Source organism: Callionymus lyra, chromosome 12 (genome assembly GCF_982586985.1).
Source record: "Callionymus lyra chromosome 12, fCalLyr1.hap1.1, whole genome shotgun sequence".
NCBI lineage: Eukaryota > Metazoa > Chordata > Actinopteri > Syngnathiformes > Callionymidae > Callionymus > Callionymus lyra.
Genome location: NC_141829.1, coordinates 4001756 through 4024516, shown reverse-complemented (window position 1 = coordinate 4024516; position 22761 = coordinate 4001756). Strand labels below are relative to the sequence as shown.

General features: G+C 41.2%; 1 protein-coding gene across 1 annotated transcript in view; it reads left to right on the top strand.

Moving 5' to 3' along the window:
- The window catches only part of bard1 (BRCA1 associated RING domain 1), a 32331-nt gene that overhangs the window by 2376 nt on the left and 7194 nt on the right, over positions 1 to 22761 (top strand). Inside the window, exons 2-9 of the mRNA XM_087804391.1 lie at positions 338 to 394; positions 1414 to 1562; positions 2692 to 3800; positions 4947 to 5027; positions 6461 to 6633; positions 13839 to 13968; positions 15845 to 15974; positions 21092 to 21184. Coding sequence (XP_087660517.1) covers positions 338 to 394; positions 1414 to 1562; positions 2692 to 3800; positions 4947 to 5027; positions 6461 to 6633; positions 13839 to 13968; positions 15845 to 15974; positions 21092 to 21184 — 1922 coding nt within the window. The remainder of the gene's footprint in view (positions 1 to 337; positions 395 to 1413; positions 1563 to 2691; positions 3801 to 4946; positions 5028 to 6460; positions 6634 to 13838; positions 13969 to 15844; positions 15975 to 21091; positions 21185 to 22761) is intronic.

Genomic DNA, 22761 nt, shown 5'->3' with positions numbered 1-22761 from the left:
ATGATGATAAGTTTCAGGTTTGAGGAAGTCCCAAAAATTAAAATAAAACTAGCAATTGGATGGTATTGATACTTTTGACAATGAGTATCGTACCTGGATACAACATTTGATTTATTGATACAGTGGGTTTTAATACTTTTTTGACATCCCTAAAATCTCCTTTATCATACTTTAATTGAACAATGTTCTACCGTAGTACTCCTGGTTTGACGTCTCAAGTCGTTACTTCTTTATTGAATTTGTGTCAAAACATTTTAAATATCATTAGTTTTTCACTCGATGATCAAAGATTCATTCATTGGTTCTAAGATTGATACATTTTGTTTTTACTTCACAGCTCCAACTTTTTGAAGGAACCCGTGTGTCTGGGATTATGTGGACATATGCTCTGCAGGTAATATTACTTTTACAACATGTATGTCCTAGTCTCCATGTACGTGAAACACCTGTGAAGAGAAACATGTACAAATGTGTGGACTTAAGTGAAGCTGAATATAAATGTGAGGCTTGAATCTGCTGAAGATCTTTTAGCACCGTCTTCATATTAGAAATAACCTAAGACTCCATCACGGCTTGTATCTGTCGGGGTCTCATGGATGAAACTGAACGGCCTGCAGTTTACCGTATTTTCTGGACTATAAGTCGCAGTTTTTTGTCATAGTTTGTCCGGGGGTGCGACTTACACTCTGGAGCGACTTAAGTGTGAAATTATTAACACATTATTACCGGTATATCATTTCACATGTTATTTTCACACTAAACCACAAGAGGGCGCTCTAGGCCTGTGTTGATAATTTCCACGTAGAAGAGGAAGAATCTTCTACCTCCGGAGTTAGTTAGTTGTTTAAAAGTGACACGAGGATGAAGAGTTATTTGGAGTTACACGGATGGTTTGGTAAACTTGTTAGTTATTTATGCTATAGTTCTCTGAATAACTCTTCATATGTTATGTTAACATACCAGGTTCTCAGTTCATGTAACGTAACGTACAATTATTCTGTTGTTGCCTCTAGTTTTATTTTAAATTGACTTTCAAGATGACATGTCTGTTCTTGGTGTTGGATTTTATCAAATCAATTTCCCCCAAAAATGCGACTTATACTCCAGTGTGACTTATATATGTTTTTACTTCTTTATTATGCATTTTATGGCTGGAGCGACTTGTGCTCCGGAGCCACTTATAGTCCGGAGAATACGGTAAATGTGTCGGAAATAGATTGTCCAGCAATTTATGAGGATTTTCTGATGTGATAAAACGTATTTCTTACAAGGTCACATGATTCAGGAAACTCTGTTCTAATGATCCACCTTCACGGTTCTCCCCGGACGGCGGCGATCGGCGCCTTCAGGAAGCCACGAGCATCTCACTCCCCCGGGTCGGTGTTTCTCATTTGTGCTCCGGTTCTTGCTCAGGTCCTGCTCCGGCTCGCGGGCGGGCGCCGGCTGCGTGGTCTGTGGCAGCCCGGCCTGGGTGAAGGATCTGCAGATCAACCGGCAGCTCAGCGGCATCATCCAGGTCTTCAGCGGTCTGGAGTCCCTGCTGAATCCCCTCCAACGACCAGGTGAGCGTTGCCAATGTCCCGCTGCCAGGGAGACCATTAAACAAATGATTCCCCGGAAAATCCATCGCAGCCTTTTTCCTCCCGACGTTTGGCGTCATCTATTAGAGCTCGACTCACCACAGTGTGGCTTCATCACATCGTACGAGGAGAAGATAATATTGTAGTACTGAGATTTATTTAGTTTTATGTTTGAGTGTAATGAAGTAAACAGTGATTTAATTTAGTACCGTTTTCAACAAGTTCCAAAGAGTACATTTTATGTTTGGGAATAAGAAAAACTGTAAACTGTTCCTCAAAAATCAACATTTGTTCACCGTAGTTGGTTTGTTATGGCAAGAATATGGTGGTTTGATGCATCACAATATACGTGTAATGGTTATATATATATTTATAGTGTAGTAACAAGTATATATGTGTAGTATTGCCCAGTACTTGACTCTGGTGTTGTGATAGTGTAGTAACAAGTATATATGTGTAGTATTGTCTAGTACTTGACTCTGGTGTTGTGATAGTGTAGTTACAAGTATATATGGGTAGTATTGCCCAATACTTGACTCTGGTGTTGTAATAGTGTAGTAACAAGTATATATGTGTAGTATTGTCCAGTACCTGACTCTGGTGTTGTGATAGTGTAGTAACAAGTATATATGTGTAGTATTGTCCAGTACCTGGCTCTGGTGTTGTGATAGTGTAGAAACAAGTATAAATGTATAGTATTGCCCAGTACTTGACTCTGGTGTTGTGATAGTGTAGTAACAATTATATATGTGTAGTATTGTCCAGTACCTGACTCTGGTGTTGTGATAGTGTAGTAACAAGGATATATGTCTCGTCCTCAGTCATCACTGTATCCTCATGTCCTCAGTCATCAATCTTCCTTTAGCTGTGGAGGATGTAATCACTGCTGCCACCTAGAGGCCTGAAGTTTAATTTCAACACATAAGTGAACAAATGCATTTAATATTTTCATGTTAATTAAAAAAAAAAGGGATTATTTTATACACACTTTAACGTAATCAAATCTTTAAAATGACTGTGATAAAAACTTGATGACAAAGTATTTCCTGATGTTTAATTGTGAAGATCTTTTCTTCCACCACTAATACACACTAACATGACTTTATTGCAGCTTCACCTGAACCTGAGGCTCCAGCTTCACCTGAACCTGAGGTTCCACCTTCACCTGAACCTGAGGCTCCAGCTTCACCTGAACCTGAGGTTCCACCTTCACCTGAACCTGAGGTTCCAGCTTCACCTGAACCTGAGGTTCCAGCTTCACCTGAACCTGAGGTTCCAGCTTCACCTGAACCTGAGGCTCCAGCTCCACCTGAAGCGACTCTCCTGAAACACAAAAAGAAATTCAAGATATGGTTCAGCCCTCGCAGCCGCAAGGTCCGCTGCAAAGTGGACAAACCTCCAGTGGATCCAAAGACCTCTAAAGGAACATCACGACCAGAATGTTCTCGATCACAAGCGGCGAGTCTGGACGTCTTCAACTTCACGCCTCAGTCTCAAGACTCGGATTCACCGTCTCCCGATCACACGGGCCCCAAGAAGAAGAGGAAGAAGAAGGGAGCCTCGAAGAAGATTGGCCCTCGCGCCAAGAAGTCGTTCCAGGGAGCGCAGAGGAAGACCCGAGCGGCTCGCAGGAAGCTGGAGGACATCAACAAGCAGTGGGACGTGGGAGAGGAGGCGGGCGTGGAGGCGACCGGCGCTGAAGAGGGAAAGAAATCCAGGAAGAAGGTTTGCTTCGTGAGCCCCGTGGAGGCAGACGACCCACAGGAAGCTCTCGACCCTCCTGGCTTGGACACAAGTCCACCACCGGAGCAAACCCAGGTCGCTGAGAAACCCACAGAAAGTCCTGTCCGGAGACGATCACCATCTCCAGAGTACCACGCTGAGGATGCAGAACCCATGGAAGCTCCTGCTACACCACAGGATGTCACCAAACGATCCAGAGCGAATGATAAAGCCGTCGTCGTGGAAACCACCCCAAGAAGCTCCAGGACCTCCCCAGTTCCCAGGAGAGTATCTCGGGGCCACTTGTTTCCGAGTGTCCTCAAATTTCTCTCGGCATCAAGTCCCGGGTCGGGGAGGAGATGCAGAGGCGAGCAGAGAGAAGGTTGTTCTGATTCAGCTTCTCCTTCGTCCTGGTCTGCGAGGCTGAGCAGTGGAAGTCCTTTGATCGCCAGGAAGAACTACAAAGGCGAGACGTTGCTGCACCTGGCTGCTATAAAGGTCAACCTCTTCTCAAATCTTTCAGTTCAGGGGGTTTTCTGCCTCTTTTTCAGGCTCCGTTCACTCCAACATATCCGTGGTGATTTGAGGAAGAAGTTAGAATATTTTAAATTCAAATAAGTGTTAAAGCAACGTGAAGAAAAATGACTTGTGAAGATTTATTTGCATTTCTATTGAAGTGTAATAAAGTAAATCATTTGATTTTATTTAATACTAAACGTACTAAATGATATGAAGGAATACATTGGTTTTCGGAAAATGTCGAATCAGGAATTTGTAATGAATCAGATTAAACAAGATAAGCACTGAGATGGTGCATACATCCACTGTGAAAATGTAGTAACAAGGATATATGTGTAGTATTGTCAAGTATTGATAGAATTTAATTTGTTATGAAATCAAAATACGTCCAAACATGATCTTTAAAAGCTGCTGGACTCACTGTATCCTCTCGTCCTTTGCAGGATTTTATTATCCTATTCTAACCGTGGAGGACGTATTGACTGCCCCCTAGAGGCCGGAAGTTTAATAATAAAACAAACCATTATAAAACGATGAAAAGGTTACACATAAAAAATTAATACATTGCTGTTGATCGATAGAATAGTTAAAACAATATTTAAGCTCATCAATTATGTCTGTTTGGGTGATAAGTTAGTAGCTGTGATTTATAGTCAAATTCATTTTTTCATACCAGTTTTATAGTCAAACTGGCCTTGATAACCTTCCCAAATACAGATTAAATTGTCTAACTTCCTCAAATGTAAAATGTTTTTTAAAAGCTTTTTGAGTTCTGTACACAAACCAAACTAACAATATACAAAACCATTGACCATAACTTTCTAAATAAACAAGTTCTTCCTTCAATTAGGGAACATCTGAGATGGTATTAAATGATGAATACTCTTCTTGATCTCTCCTCCTGGCGAGCTCCTCACTACACCTCCGACCTCGCTAGACTAATGCGTTTTACAGTAATCCTGGCAAACCAAGACGTAATCCTGCCTCTGGATCCTCGACGAGCAAATCGATGATCCCCGAGGAGAGCGATCGATAAACGCCGCAGCTTTGTTTGAGCTGCTTCTACCGAAGGCGATCGCAGGTCTGCGCTTCTAAACTCCATGCTGTGCTCTCGGACTCCTGCAGGGGGACGTGGAGGCGGTGACGGAGCTGCTGGATCAGGGAGCCGACCCCAACCTGAAGGACAACGCCGGGTGGACGCCTCTGGTCAGTGTCGATAAAATAACTTTATTCGTCTTTCTATTCGACAAACCCTCCCCGTTGAGCTTTCTTCAGGAACTTTTCAATGAGATTAAGCATCTCGTCTTCGCTCATTTTTATCCGGGCTGGTATCTAGGGGCCCCTCGGATAAGTCCAGAGCTCCGTAGTGATGGAGAAATCTTCATCACTAAGTAATGAATAAATCAATAACCTAACCTAACGCCTGTGTCGCCAGAGATGACATTTTTCAAAATATGTTTGGTCCTCGTGAGTCAGATTCACTGTTTACGAGAGTGTCAGACACGAGAAAGCGGCATCGTGACAGTAACTCTGACTACAAGGCCTCAAATAAATACTCATAACTCTAACGATGCATCAACATCGACACCACGAGAGTTCTTGTCTGGAATCGACACGTTCGTCGACTACAAGGGGATTAGTTTCCGTCCATTTAGCGTCGCGGCAATAACGAGCCGATACTTTTGAAAGGCTTCACTTTGGTTGTTTATCTTGTTGTCTGAACAGTCGGTCGGTGAAATGTATCTGTCAGCGTTGAGTAAGATGAATCCAACTTCCCGACTGCCAAAGTCGTTCCTCTCCGGGTTTAATTAAGATGAAAAGCTCTCGGCTCGATTCGTTCCCGACCGATGCTCGGTAAATATGTGAGATATTGTTTTGACTTTTCCGTGTCCGTCTCTCGTCTCCGCTTCCAAATGCATCATTCATTCTTATCCAGGAAGCAAAGCGGTCGAGGGAGAAAATCAGGAGTAAAGATGTTTAATAAAACGGTTTAATTCCGTGGACGTTGAAAAGTAAAGTGACCCAGACATGTGCCTGGAGACACACCTGACTCATGCTGCAGAGCGGGCGTTCGCAGAGGTCGTCGCAAGGGTCACTTTCTGCCCCGAGATATTTAAACTTGTCCAAAAAGTCACCCTAATTAGGTGGGAAGTGGACTTCAGAGATTCCCTCTTAGGTATGTTAATTATCCATTGAACCTAACTTGTGGACAACAACATTCTTTCCCACTTACTAGAATATTGATTCTTTTACTACAAGAGTTGCTTAATCGCAAACACATGTGATGTTTTTGCTCTTTGCATTATTTAGTCCATAAATAATTACTTTAAACACAGAGAGATAAACGTTTTTCATTAGTTCTCTAACAAAAGTCACTTGTGAAAATGATCTTATTTCAATCTAAATGTGTTCAACACCAGATTCACGTCAATATCTTTAGCGTCTTACCGTTGTTTGGATGAACTCAGGAACCTCTGCCATGTAAATGAGTAACAAATAGCTGCGCGAGCCGAGAATAATCATCTGCGCTGGTTCAGTTCCCCGGAGCAAAGAGAGCTGCCGAAGTGAAGTCTCCTCCTCCGTTCAAGTTCGTCGTTGCATCGTCGAGAAAAATGAACCCATTTCAACGTCTGTTGCAGCACGAGGCCTGCAACCTGGGTCACCTGGCGGTGGTGGAGGCGCTGGTGACCCGCGGCGCTCTGCTGAACACGCCCGGCTACGAGAACGACTCCCCGCTGCACGACGCCGTTCGGAACGGACACAAGGATGTCGTGAAAGTGTTGCTGCGCCTCGGAGCCTCGCCGAGTGTTCTGTAAGTATCACCGACTCTCATCCAAAGGTCCCTTTGACTGTGTTTATGTGGCCCTCATGAGGTCAAAGATCGTGTGGAAACTTTTGTGTTTTGTTTTAGTCACGAGTCTCTAAATATGAAAATGGCACTTTTGTCATGTTTCTATTAATTGGCTTAATAGATTTAACTGAGCATAAAAATAAATTACATATCAGAAAAAAGGTTATTAATTAATTTAAAAATAATTTTTAGCATGATTTTAAACTTTCACTCTTTTGTTCTGCTTGATGGTCCCTCAGGCTCTTTACAGCCTGTGACCCCTGAGGAAATGTAGTTGCTCGTCACTGGTAAAGAGGCTCTTAAATCCAATTTGTCGTTCTGAAGCACAAGTGTGTCTGTAGTTGGTTCCTCCAGCAGGCCTGAGGTTTTAGATCAGGGACGTTAAACTAAATCACTGAAGGGGCCACAATGTTTAAACAAGATGTGATGAAGAAAGAAACACTTGTTTGAAGGTTAACTAATGTAAAAACTCATGTATCATGTAGTGAATGTTCTTCAAGATGCAGTAACTTCTCATCATGACCATGTTTTACACTTTATTACTTTATAAAGTTGTTATGAAATCTGGACGAATGAGAGGTTACGAGAGTCCATTATGACGTGTTAATGGCTTCACTCCTCCTCCAGCTGTAATCACGCTTTGTTTATACAACGAGTCCCTTGGAGGTGACCATTGATGACGTGCCGTGACAAACCTCCGTGCTTGACTAATCACAGCAGAGTGGGTGTAATTATGATCAACAAGATTTAATTTCCAGAACAACCAAGTGTTTTCAGTGGGCGGAGCTTATGATCATTTTCTAATGTCAATATTTCAATGAAAAGAGAGTTTGTACAAACACACACTGATGATACAATAGAGTCACACATCAGAACAACACACACACACTGATGATACAATAGAGTCACACATCACAACAACACACACACTGATGATACAATAGAGTCACACATCACAACAACACACACACTGATGATACAATAGAGTCACACATCACAACAACACACACACACTGATGATACAATAGAGTCACACATCACAACAACACACACACTGATGATACAATAGAGTCACACATCACAACAACACACACACACACTGATGCTACAATAGAGTCATACATCACAACAACACACACACTGATGATACAATAGAGTCACAACAACACACACACACACTGATGATCATATAGAGTCACACAACACAACGACACACACACACATCAATGTGTTGATTCTTTAAGATGAGACTGAGTTAGAAAATACCAGGTTTGTGCTTCAATCAGACATTTTAAATAGAAAACATAACGTTGGTCCCTTGTATGCATCATATGATGCACTATCAGTATTAATTTCTTATCAAAGGTGTTTCAGTGTCTATAGTTAGTAGTGCGCAGCGGTGTAATTAGCCAGAGTATTAATTGAGATTATTAAGAGACGAGGCTCCTGCTGCTTGTTTGTCGTAAGTGCCGAGTCAGCGTTTCCACCTCGCGCTGGTCTTCGGAGGATGCTGAGGATGATGATCAATAGTTCTTAATCAGGGTCACTTCCTGCAACGGATAGTGTCCTCGTCATCGCTTCTGGTGGGCGTCGTCCGTCTCGCCCACCCTCCGTTGAATCGTGGCATCACGTCGACGGCTCGTCATCCCGGGTCTCGTCGGCTTCCTCGTCTCCGGTCGACTCCACCGACACAACGAGAGCCGAGAAGTCAGTGGTTCCAGGATTGATGTTTCCTCCAGCGGAGCCACAGACACGGATGCAAATCAAGACATCCGCCAACGCAATCCCTAATGGAATGATTGGCACACGACCTGGGCTTTTGTTGAACGCAGGTTCTGCTGATATTTCCTATGGATTTATAGATCCAGACTATATTTCTCCTTTGTTTTTGGCCTCGTCTCGCGCCCGTCAGTCCACTCTATAATGTGCCGGGTAAGTTACCCGAGAGCCTGCGGGGAGTTGTAAGGAAGACAAACTATTAAAGGGCAACACCAGCACTTTACTACAACACTATCAAATACTTTATATCGTTTTTTTTATTTTATTTGGATGAACCAGACTCGAGAGCAAACTCCCGTTCTTCAGAGTCAAGCAACTTTTATGTTTCAAGTAAGTAAGTAAGTAATATTTATCAATATAGCGCTTTTCGAGACCAGGGTCACAAAGCGCTTAAACAATCAAAACAATACTCAAAAAAGTACATACTTTAAAGATCAAGATAATACTGAGAACAACACAGGAGTCCGAGAAATTCAAGGAAAAGCCTGAACAAATAGAAACGTCTTAAGATGTTTCTTAAAGGAGTCAGTAGGTCCATCAAGAGCAAAGAGAGAGAAGATCGTTCCAAAGCTTAGGAGCAACAGCCTGAAAAGATTTCTCTCCTCTGGTCCTGAGTCGTGTGCGAGGAACCATAAGTAGATTCTGATCCACAGACCTCAGAGCCCGAGCTGGGGTGTAAGGCTGGATCAGATCACTGATGGAAGGTCTGACCATGAATAGATCTGAAAGTAAGAGCCAGAATTTTAAAGTTGATCCTGAAAGAAACTGGAAGCCAGTGAAGAGTTTGAAGGACCGGAGAAATGTGAGTTCTTCTACTAGAGCGGCTCAGAATTCTGGCTGCAGAAATTCATGTAAATTCATCATTTTTTTGTTTATATCTGGATTAATTCTGAAAAGTATCTTGCTAACAAACTATTCTTAGCCAATGATACATAAGTAAGTAAGTAATTTTTATTTGTATAGCGCTTTTCCAGACCAGGGTCACAAAGCGCTTAAACAATCAAAACAATATTCAATAAAGTATATACTTCAAAGGTCAAGATAAAACTGATAACACAACAGGAGTTCCAGAAAATCAAGAAAAGCCTGAACAAATAAAAACGTCTTAAGATGTTAATAACGTCCAAAAATCTTCCACTGAGGGTTTATTTCTCACCACTTGATTCTCTGGTGTCTCTTTCAATCAGATGTCGAGGTGATTTGTGGGTGTAGTCGGGCTGAAATGGGTTTTTCCATCAACCGTCTTCAGTCGTACAAACGTGTACTACTACTGTACACTCTGGTGTTATTATCAGTAAATAAGCAATATCCTGCTGATCTATGTGGTCTTCGAAACAAATCATATCTATGTACCGACGATATCTATCGTCATATCGCTGCTGATCTCGTGCAGGTTGTAGTTTTTTCTCAGGCGAGTAATAATCTGGTAGAAGCTGTTTGTTCACTCGGTGCCTTCGTCGTAGATCATGTTATCAACAATGTGTTCGACATGTGCAGCAGACAGTAGTTAAGACTCAACATAATAACAGTCATTTGTTCATCAGAATCAGAAAATGCAGCAATTTTACATAAGAAACACAGGAATGATGTAACTACATTATCAAATGGAATCAATTAACTTAAATGAATACAGTAATATGTTCATATTCTTTCATTATATATATATATATTTAATGCTACAAAGATCTTGGCAGCGATGCACCGCAGGACATGAAGATCCTAAAGCTGATTATTTGAACTCTCTTGAGATGGAGAGAGAAAAAAAATCAAAGCAGCTTATTTGGCAAATCGTCACCGATACTGATTTAATCCAGTGAAACGAGCCTCGCAGTGTCTTCAGCGAGAGATCCTCCTCCCGAGCGAAACCCTCTCCACGTCCTTCCATGAAGGAGAAACGCAGCAGGTGCTGAAATAAAAGTGTCGGTCCAGAGCTCATATACAACATGAACCAGATATTCCAGCGGCGCCGACGCCGAGAGGATCGTAAGACTGTAATAAAAGTGATTAAAGAACCTGCTAATTAAATATGCGTTCAGGCCCGATCCTCCGTCTTATCAGCAGCAGCTTATCGTGTCTCCATCGCTGGACTTTTGACTTTCCTTCAAGCCTGTTTCAGAAGAGCTGAGCTGGTGGAAGAAGTGGAACTTTTCTGTAGACGACGACAAGAGCTCAGAGGAGAGACTTGATTCATAAGGTTTAACATTAAACACAAATATTATCAGGTACTCTAAAGTAAAGTAAAAGCCAAAAAGATAGATTTAGAGGTTATTATTTCTTCTTTTTTTGTGAAATCTATCTCTTATTTAAACACAAATAAAAATAGATTTAACATTTATTCTCTTTTTGATAAAATTATTATTATTATTTTTTCAATTTGTATCAGTTCTGATTTCAACGATCAAGCAAAACAGTTGATATTATAAATAAAAGTACATAAAAACTAGGGGTGTAAGAAAATAACGATATATATAGATATTTTTATTCCCGGTACTGTATCGATATTCAATAGCACTGTATTGATATTTAAATATACAGTATCTAGAGACGCATCACGACAAAGAACATGAGCAGATTGAAGAAATAATAAATTAAAAACTTTGAATTAAAGTAAAATGTCATTTCAAAGGTTAAATATATATGTAACGTCCGCTTTTTCAGTGGATGTTTGAAATAATTCTGGCTTTAAAACAGAGTTTAAAGTTAAACAATTAAACACAGTATCGTTGTTACTACAGTATTGCAATATATCGCAATATATCGTTGTTACTACAGTATTGCAATATATCGCAATATACAGTATAGTTGTTACCACCGTATTGCAATATATCGCAATATATCGTTGTTACTACAGTATTGCAATATATCGCAATATATCGTTGTTACTACAGTATTGCAATATATCGCAATATATCGTTGTTACCACAGTATTGCAATATATCGCAATATATCGTTGTTACCACAGTATTAAAATATATCGTTGTTACCACAGTATTGCGATATATCGCAATATATCGTTGTTACCACATTATTAAAATATCTCGCAATATATCGTTGTGACTACAGTATTGTATTATATCGTTACTACAGTATCGCTACGTATCATATTGTATCACCAGACTCTTGGCAACACACAGCTGTTACTACAGTATTGCAATATATGGCACTATATCGTTGTTACTACAGTATTGCAATATATCGCAATATATTGTTGTTCCTACAGTATTGCAATATATCGCAATATATCGTTGTTACTACAGTATTGCAATATATCGCAATATATCGTTGTTACTACAGTATTGCAATATATCGCAATATATCGTTGTTACTACAGTATTGCAATATATCGCAATATATCATTGTTACTACAGTATTGCAATATCTCGCAATATATTGTTGTTACTACAGTATTGCAATATCTCGCAATATATCGCAATATATCGCAATATATCGTTGTTACTACAGTATTGAAATATATCGCAATATATCGCAATATATTGCTATATATCGTTGTTCCTACAGTATTGCAATATATCGCAATATATCGTTGTTACCACAGTATTAAAATATCTCGCAATATATCGTTGTGACTACAGTATTGTAATATATCGTTACTACAGTATCGCTACGTATCATATCGTATCACCAGACTCTTGGCAACACAAGGCCCTGATAAAAACGTGTTTTCGATCTTCCTTCAGTTTCCTCCCTTGTCTTGTTTGTTTATTCCGAACCAGTTTCCACTTTGTTGCTCCTCCGTCGACATTCTCTTCACATTCAGCTGCTTCAACAACGTTTGTTTGTTTGTTTAAGTGCATTTGTGGCTGGAGGAATGAATTCAAATGAAATATTTTATGGACCAGTGGACCTTTTAATTGCCCCCCAGGTGTTATCTTTGCTGACAGTGATTCTCGCAGAAGACACGCCGGGTCTTCGCCCCGAACGAATGGACCTTGTTTACAATTATTTAGTTCCCTCCCAAGGTGGATCCATCCTTCCTTTAATGGAGCGTTTTCTATGATTGATTTGTTGTCGCGCTGAGATGGATCCGCCTGTTGGCTGTTTGTTTTTAGATGGGATGTAATGGGAGAGCCTTCAAGGAAGCGGTCGCAGCCAAGGAAGCCTCCGATCATCCTGGGAAGTGTGTCTGGCACCGACCGACGGGACGTTTTCTAGGTTGTGTAAAGTCGCGAGAGGATTCTGTGTAGAAGGAGATCAGCTTCTGTTGAGGCTCTGTCGCTGGAATGATCTGATCCTCAACGTTTGAACCTTTTCTTCGAGCCGTTTGTCCTTCAAACTGAACATTACTGCGAACAGAAAACAACATTTTCTACTTGACCTTTTGAACTTGAGGAGCATCTGAGTGACAGTAGGCCTTTGAATAGAATATGTTGATGTGATACTATCACGATACATCGCAACAAAAGGGTAGAAAGTCATAGTGTAGTAACAAGGATACATGTGTAGTATTGTCCAGTACTTGACTCTGGTGTTGTGATAGTGTAGTAACGAGTATATATGTGTAGTATTATCCAGTACTTGACCCTGGTGTTGTGATAGTGTAGTAACAAGTATATATGTGTAGTATTGTCCAGTACTTGACTCTGGGGTGTTGTGATAGTGTAGTAACAAGTATATATGTGTAGTATTGTCTAGTACTTGACTCTGGTGTTGTGATAGTGTAGTAACAAGTATATATGTGTAGTATTGTCTAGTACTTGACTCTGGGGTGTTGTGATAGTGTAGTAACAAGTATATATGTGTAGTATTGTCCAGTACTTGACTCTGGGGTGTTGTGATAGTGTAGTAACAAGTATATATGTGTAGTATTGTCCAGTACTTGACTTTGGGGTGTTGTGATAGTGTAGTAATACGTATACATGTGTAGTATTGTCAAGTACTTGACTCTGGTGTTGTGATAGTGTAGTAACACGTATATATGTGTAGTATTGTCCAGTACTTGACTCTGGAGTGTTGTGATAGTGTAGTAACAAGTATATATGTGTTGTATTGTCCAGTACTTGACTCTGGTGTTGTAGTATTTACAGACCACATGACTCTTGATGAAGTCGTAACTACTTTCATTTGTTTTCAAACCCAAATATGTCCAAACATCAGCTTTAAAAGCTGCTGCACTCACTGTATCCTCTCAGTATAATGCTGTCGAATATCGATGGATATGATGAAGAAGAAATGCTGCAACATACATGTATTTCCGTATCCACATTCTCTAACATTCAACTGCAAACTTGGAACTCCATAGTACTAATTTAAAAACCCTACATCAGTCTTTCCATCTTTTATGTGATTTTTATCATTCATTTCTGATTTTGACATGACTGTGACCTTAAAAAAACATTTATCATCTGAGGGGCCACATGTGTTTCCAGGAACCTACATGGCAAACATGCCGTGGATTATGCAGCGACACCAGAGATGCTGGAGATTTTTAATGAAGCCTCCAGAGATGTTGGGAATCCTGATCATTCAACCCTCAACACCTCGGCCAGCAGCCTCCTGGTACGTGACTGTTGGACATCAATACTGGAATGATATTAAAACAAACCGATCGAGCACACAAAGAACCAGAGGAATGTGAACCGAAGATCATTTCTTCGCGTCGGTCACTAGAAAGTCTTTGATAACAAGTTTCTTTCCTGTCAGGTCCTCGTGCTCCTGCCTCCTGCTTCCATTGTTGCCTTTATTCAGGTTTACATCATCGCCATTGTGCCAGATTACAGATTATAGAAACATGTTTGAGGCAGATAACCAAAGCTGAGGTTTTGAAGCAAAAACATTTCTATATATTTTGAATAGTTTTTAAATGGTTTACAGTTAAATAAAGTTCATAAAAAAATAATAATAATAATTTTCTATTAACATGAAAATATTCTCATACTTTTGTCCTGCTTTTTGTTGCGATTAAACTTCCGGGCTCTTGATGGCAGCAGTCAATACGTCCCCCGCAGCTAAAGAAAGAATGATGACTGAGGACGAGAGGATACAGTGAGTCCAGCAGCTTTTAAAGCTGATGTTTGGACATATTTTGGTTTGAAAACAAATGAAAGCAGTTACGACTTCGTCAAGAGTCATGTGGTCTGTAAATACTACAACACCAGAGTCAAGTACTGGACAATACTACACATATATACTTGTTACTACACTATCACAACACCAGAGTCAAGTACTGGACAATACTACACATATATACTTGTTACTACACTATCACAACACCAGAGTCAAGTACTGGACAATACTACACATATATACTTGTTACTACACTATCACAACACCAGAGTCAAGTATTGGACAATACTACACATATATACTTGTTACTACACTATCACAACACCAGAGTCAAGTACTGGACAATACTACACATATATACTTGTTACTACACTATCACAACACCAGAGTCAAGTACTGGACAATACTACACATATATACTTGTTACTACACTATCACAACACCAGAGTCAAGTACTGGACAATACTACACATATATACTTGTTACTACACTATCACAACACCAGAGTCAAGTACTGGACAATACTACACATATATACTTGTTACTACACTATCACAACACCGGAGTCAAGTACTGGACAATACTACACATGTATACTTGTTACTACACTATTGCAACACCAGAGTCAAGTACTCGACAATACTACACATATATACTTGTTACTACACTGTCACAACACCAGAGTCAAGTACTGGACAATACTACACATATATACGTGTTACGACACTATCACAACACCAGAGTCAAGTACTCGACAATACTACACATATATCCTTGTTACTACACTATCACAACACCAGAGTCAAGTACTCGACAATACTACACATATATACTTGTTACTACACTATCGCAACACCAGAGTCAAGTACTGGACAATACTACACATATATACTTGTTACTACACTATCACAACACCAGAGTCAAGTACTGGACAATACTACACATATATACTTGTTACTACACTATCACAACACCAGAGTCAAGTACTTGACAATACTACTACTTCTTGATACTACACAATATTATCACCAGATTCTTCACAAGATTAATCCTAGTAACAACACAAAATCTTTCATCTGATGGTTTTTAATCGCTGATAAAAAAAAGTAAAAATAAAAGTTTTGAAATTGTATTCAATCGTTTGTCTTTGAGAAAATGTGTTCTTTTAACCTAATAAATCTACTCAATCCAAACATTATATTCAAGAGACGATGTTATGTAATATATATTGATCTGAACATCAGCAACTGTCATGTGACCTACTGCAGCTTCGAGAGCGACACGAGCAACGATTCACGATCGATTCAACAAACCGATGAGAAAAGGAAGATATTTCCCATCCAATAACGCGACTGATCTGCTTCCTCAGGCGAGCAGCTGCGTGAAGACGGATGAGGTCGTCCTCCTGTCCAGCAAGCTGTCGCAGGCGGAGCAGCAGCAACTGGGAGAACTGGGCCGACTACTGGAGGGAAGGATCGCCGACACCTTTTCTGGCTCAGGTAACGTTGGCCTGGTGCCGCCGAGGAACTTTCTAATGTATGTGCATAGTTTGAACCCGGGGAGGGAGCGAGTCCTTCTAAGGTAAGGTAAGGTAAGGTAAAAACTTTATTGATCCCTCAGGAAGTCTCCTTCGGGAAATTGTTTCTCCGCTCATCAACAGATCCGGGTCTTCGTGCTCGTGAGCAGAACCTGAAGAACAACTGGTTGGATTTGCACACACTCGGCAACACTTCTCAAAAGTGGCTTTGACAAAATAACACGTTTCTTTCTTGATTCCATTCTCTAGACGTGAAGGGCTTTGATGGACTTTCATAATTTCTTGACGGTCGACATAAGCTGCTCGATCACGTTAATGACACGTGTCGTCGTACACGTCTAGAAAGTAACGCTCAGGCCCGAGCGATTCATCGGAATTAGATGTCGTTTTTTAAATTGTTTCCCGTCGTGAAGAAAAGAGGATTAAAACTTTTCTTTTGTGATGCTGGAGCGGATCGTGCGACACACACACACACGCACACACACACACACACACACACACACCGCTAAGAGAAGGATGCAGCAATTATTTGTAATCCACCTTAACAACATGGTTCACAAAATAACTGAACAAATCATTCACGTTGACAGAAACTTTGAATGCATCACATCATTATGTGTGCAAGTGTGGTGCGTTCAATGACTCATGTTTGCAGAATAAAAAAAAGGTCAAATGAGAAAGAATGTAATATTCATTCATTTATTGTCTACCGCTTTATCCTTTACCGGGTTCGCGGGGAGACTGGAGTCTGTCCCAGTATCATAGGGCGAGAGGCAGGGGACACCCTGGACAGGACGGCAGTCTGTCGCAGGACACACAAAGACAGACAACCATTCACACACACACTCATACCTATGGATAATTTCCCAAAGTTCTTACTCAACCTCTGTATGTTTTTGGACTGTGGGAGGAAACCGGAGTTTCCGGAGTAAACCCACACAACACGGGGAGAACATAGTAACTACACACAGAAAGGTTGGCCTCGGCCTGGAATTGAACCAGCAACCTTCTCGCTGTATATATCAGCAACAATTGTGCTCATTGTTTATGTTGTTTTTATTGACGTTTATAGTCTAATAATAAAGATTCATAAGATAAAAAACATGAAGTAATTATAAAGTCAATAGATAATTGTTTGAAAGATGTTCTCAATATGGATTCAGATATAAGTTATTATGATTTTTGCTATAGTCGGGCTCAGATCTTCTCTATTAGTGAGTCTTTTTTTTACACTCAAACAAACAAATGTTCAGATATGAAACACAACTGTTACATTTATTTAAAAGTTCAAACTTATTTCTCTATTCACAATATATTGAACATAAAACACTGAGCAACATTAATGATTTTCTGTGGCTTTGAGTTTTTGTTTGTGTGTCGTTTATGCTCCGTTGATTGATTGATCAGGTTATTGTGCGTCAAAAACACATCTTGTTTCCACACAATAATCCAGATGTTGTGGAACTAAAAAGAAGGCACAAGCGCGGCGTCACGCACATAATTCAGTTTGGAATGCTGGAAAGAACGGAAGCGTTCAATTAATGCTGCGTTCATGACGACGAGCCTGCAGCTCCTTCCCCGACCGACGAGCAGAGAATCAGCATGAAAATGAATTTGAACAATTCCTCTCAGACTGTGTTGTCGCGGCGACGAGCGTTAAAGTAAACAATCTCTCGCGGCGCCAGAGTTAATGCTTTCATGAAGCGTGTGGACGGAAGGCGACTCAGGCCTGCAGGTGTAATGAAGAACATGTTTCACTGCCGGAGTCGAGAGGCGAGCGGAGCTGCTTAAGCTTTAATGAGTCCTTCCTTGTTATTGTGACGCTCCGCAGTGAAGTGAAAGGTTATCCAGTCTTTTGTCAGCGAGTCAAACCTCATGATGTTCACGTTCAGACGCGTCACTCAAACGTGGAACACAGTATTTATACAGTGGATAAATATAGCTCACGTCAATCTTCAAATACCGTTCAAGCTGTTTCAACACAATGTTAATGTTCTCTGGTGTTTCTAGAGTCAAATTCTTGAAAGTCTTGAATTAATGTTACTTAATATTTTACACGATGGGTCAATAAACCAATGTCTCTTATATACACTTTAATAACAGCACATACATGACACATAGTGCTCACATGACGTCCATAGATGATCACATGACGTCCATAGATGATCACATGACGTCCATAGATGATCACATGACACACACTGCTCACATGATGTCCATAGATGATCACATGACATCCATAGATGATCACATGACATCCATAGATGATCACATGACGTCCATAGATGATCACATGACATCCATAGATGATCACATGACGCACATACTGTTCACCTGACGTCCATAGATGATCACATGACGTCCATAGATGATCACATGACATCCATAGATGATCACATGACGTCCATAGATGATCACATGACGTCCATAGATGATCACATGACGTCCATAGATGATCACATGACGTCCATAGATGATCACATGACGTCCATAGATGATCACATGACGTCCATAGATGATCACATGACGTCCATAGATGATCACATGACGTCCATAGATGATCACATGACATCCATAGATGATCACATGACGTCCATAGATGATCACCTGACGTCCATAGATGATCACATGACATCCATAGATGATCACATGACGTCCATAGATGATCACCTGACGTCCATAGATGATCACATGACGTCCATAGATGATCACATGACATCCATAGATGATCACATGACGCACATACTGTTCACCTGACGTCCATAGATGATCACATGACGTCCATAGATGATCACATGACGTCCATAGATGATCACATGACGTCCATAGATGATCACATGACGTCCATAGATGATCACATGATGCACATACTGTTCACCTGACGTCCATAGATGATCACATGACGTCCATAGATGATCACATGATGCACATACTGTTCACCTGACGTCCATAGATGATCACATGATGCACATACTGCTCACATGACGTCCATAGATGATCACATGACACACATACTGTTCACATGATGCACATACTGCTCACATGACGTCCATAGATGATCACATGATGCACATACTGTTCACCTGACGTCCATAGATGATCACATGACGTCCATAGATGATCACATGACGTCCATAGATGATCACATGACGTCCATAGATGATCACATGACGTCCATAGATGATCACATGATGCACATACTGTTCACCTGACGTCCATAGATGATCACATGACGTCCATAGATGATCACATGATGCACATACTGTTCACCTGACGTCCATAGATGATCACATGATGCACATACTGCTCACATGACGTCCATAGATGATCACATGACACACATACTGTTCACATGATGCACATACTGCTCACATGACGTCCATAGATGATCACATGATGCACATACTGCTCACATGACGTCCATAGATGATCACATGACGTCCATAGATGATCACATGACACACATACTGCTCACATGACGTCCATAGATGATCACATGATGCACATACTGTTCACCTGACGTCCATAGATGATCACATGACGTCCATAGATGATCACATGATGCACATACTGTTCACCTGACGTCCATAGATGATCACATGACGTCCATAGATGATCACATGATGCACATACTGTTCACCTGACGTCCATAGATGATCACATGATGCACATACTGCTCACATGACGTCCATAGATGATCACATGACACACATACTGTTCACATGATGCACATACTGCTCACATGACGTCCATAGATGATCACATGATGCACATACTGCTCACATGACGTCCATAGATGATCACATGACGTCCATAGATGATCACATGACACACATACTGCTCACATGACGTCCATAGATGATCACATGATGCACATACTGTTCACCTGACGTCCATAGATGATCACATGACGTCCATAGATGATCACATGATGCACATACTGTTCACCTGACGTCCATAGATGATCACATGACGTCCATAGATGATCACATGATGCACATACTGTTCACCTGACGTCCATAGATGATCACATGACGTCCATAGATGATCACATGATGCACATACTGTTCACCTGACGTCCATAGATGATCACATGAAGTCCATAGATGATCACATGATGCACATACTGTTCACCTGACGTCCATAGATGATCACCTGACGTCCATAGATGATCACATGATGCACATACTGCTCACATGACGTCCATAGATGATCACATGACGCACATACTGCTCACATGATGCACATACTGTTCACATGATGCACATACTGCTCACATGACATCCATAGATGATCACATGATGCACATACTGTTCACATGATGCACCTACTGTTCACATGACGCACATACTGCTCACATGACGTCCATAGATGATCACATGACGCACATACTGTTCACATGATGCACCTACTGTTCACATGACGTCCACAGATGACCACATGACATCCATAAATGATCACCTGACGTCCAAAGATGATCACATGACGTCCATAAATGATCACCTGATGTCCATAGATGATCACATGATGTCCATAGATGATCTCATGATGTCAATATAATATCACATGATGCACAAACTGCTCACATAATGTCTATAGATTATCACATGACGTCCATAAATGATCACATGACGTCCATAGATGGTCACGACACAAATACTGCTCAAGTAAAATAAATGAATGATCACATGGCACACAATGTGCACGATGCACACATAATGATCACATGACACACATAAATGTTCACGAAATGAAGTCAAAATATGTAACATCAATAAAGGAGAAAATGACGGATTTAAGTAAATATTAAGTTAAAATGGTTTTATAATCTTTTTATTATCCACAAATCATGAGAAATGTGAGAATTTTGTTTGACTGTGATTGTTTGATAAAAACATAAATGTATTGACGCTGGTGTGAAGGACGAGGCGAGACTGAAACAAATAAACAACCGTTTCTCTAGAACCAAATATTCTCAACAATAGTTAAACCTGGAAGTTATCAATGTATTTGTGTTTCCATTCATGCACCGTGAACATGTTTCAAATCCATTCATGTAATCGTCGTTGTGTGTTCCAGTGAGTCATGTGGTCGTGCCGCAGGGATCCGTGCCGACAACCACCTCCGCCCTGCTGGGGCTTCTCTCGGGCTGCTGGGTCGTAAAGTTCAGCTGTAAGTAACCCATCGTTCTCATGAAGGAACGAGTGAAGCTCCATCGTTCAAACGTATCTTTAGATGTTTAAATGAAGCGACGCTTCCTCACTGAGGCTCTCAAAGACTGTTGATTTGGATACTTGATAAAATGTTGACGTCCTCGGGCACTTTCAGGGTAAACAAAGCCATTCAAGCTCAAAGGAAAGTTGCTGTCGCCGCCGTTCTCTGCTCCTCTGAGCCTCGACTGCAGCAGAGCTGTCAGTCTCCACTCGTGTTTCAACTTTCTTCTGCCTCTTTGTCACTGTTTTTGGACCTGGACCGTCTGACGGTCGCCCTGATGCTGTCGTCCAGCGACGGCTCCTCAACGTTTGTCCGTTTAATGTCCTTCAATAGTGTTTGTTTTTTGATCAAACCTTCAGTGTCTGAGTCTCTACACACGAGCAGGAACATGAACATTATTCAATCTACTGGGATTCATGTTGGGAGTGACACACACATCAACACACACCTGCACTCACAGCAACACACACACACACACCTGCACTCACAGCATCACACACACACACCTGCACTCACAGCATCACACACACACACACACACCTGCACTCACAGCATCACACACACACACACCTGCACTCACAGCATCATACACACACACCTGCACTCACAGCATCACACACACACACACACCTGCACTCACAGCATCACACACACACACCTACACACATGCATGAACACACACACACACACAAACACTCACACACACACACCTGCACTCACAGCAACACACACACACACCTACACACATGCATGAACACACACACACACACACCTGCACACATGCATGAACACACACCTGCACTCACAGCATCACACACACACACCTACACTCACAGCATCACACACACACACCTACACACATGCATGAACACACACACACACACAAACACTCACACACACACACCTGCACTCACAGCAACACACACACACACCTACACACATGCATGAACACACACACACACACCTGCACACATGCATGAACACACACCTGCACTCACAGCATCACACACACACACCTGCACTCACAGCATCACACACACACACCTGCACTCACAGCATCACACACACACACCTGCACTCACAGCATCACACACACACACCTGCACTCACAGCAACACACACACACACCTACATACATGCATGAACAAACACCTGCACACACATTCACATTGTCACACACACACACCTTTACTCACAGCATCAGACACACACACCTTTACTCACAGCATCACACACACACACCTGCACTCACAGCAACACACACATACACCTACATACATGCATGAACAAACACCTGCACACACATTCACATCGTCACACACACACCTTTACTCACAGCATCAGACACACACACCTGCACTCACAGCATCAGACACACACACCTTTACTCACAGCATCACACACACACACACCTGCACTCACAGCAACACACACATACACCTACATACATGCATGAACAAACACCTGCACACACATTCACATCGTCACACACACACACCTTTACTCACAGCATCAGACACACACACCTGCACTCA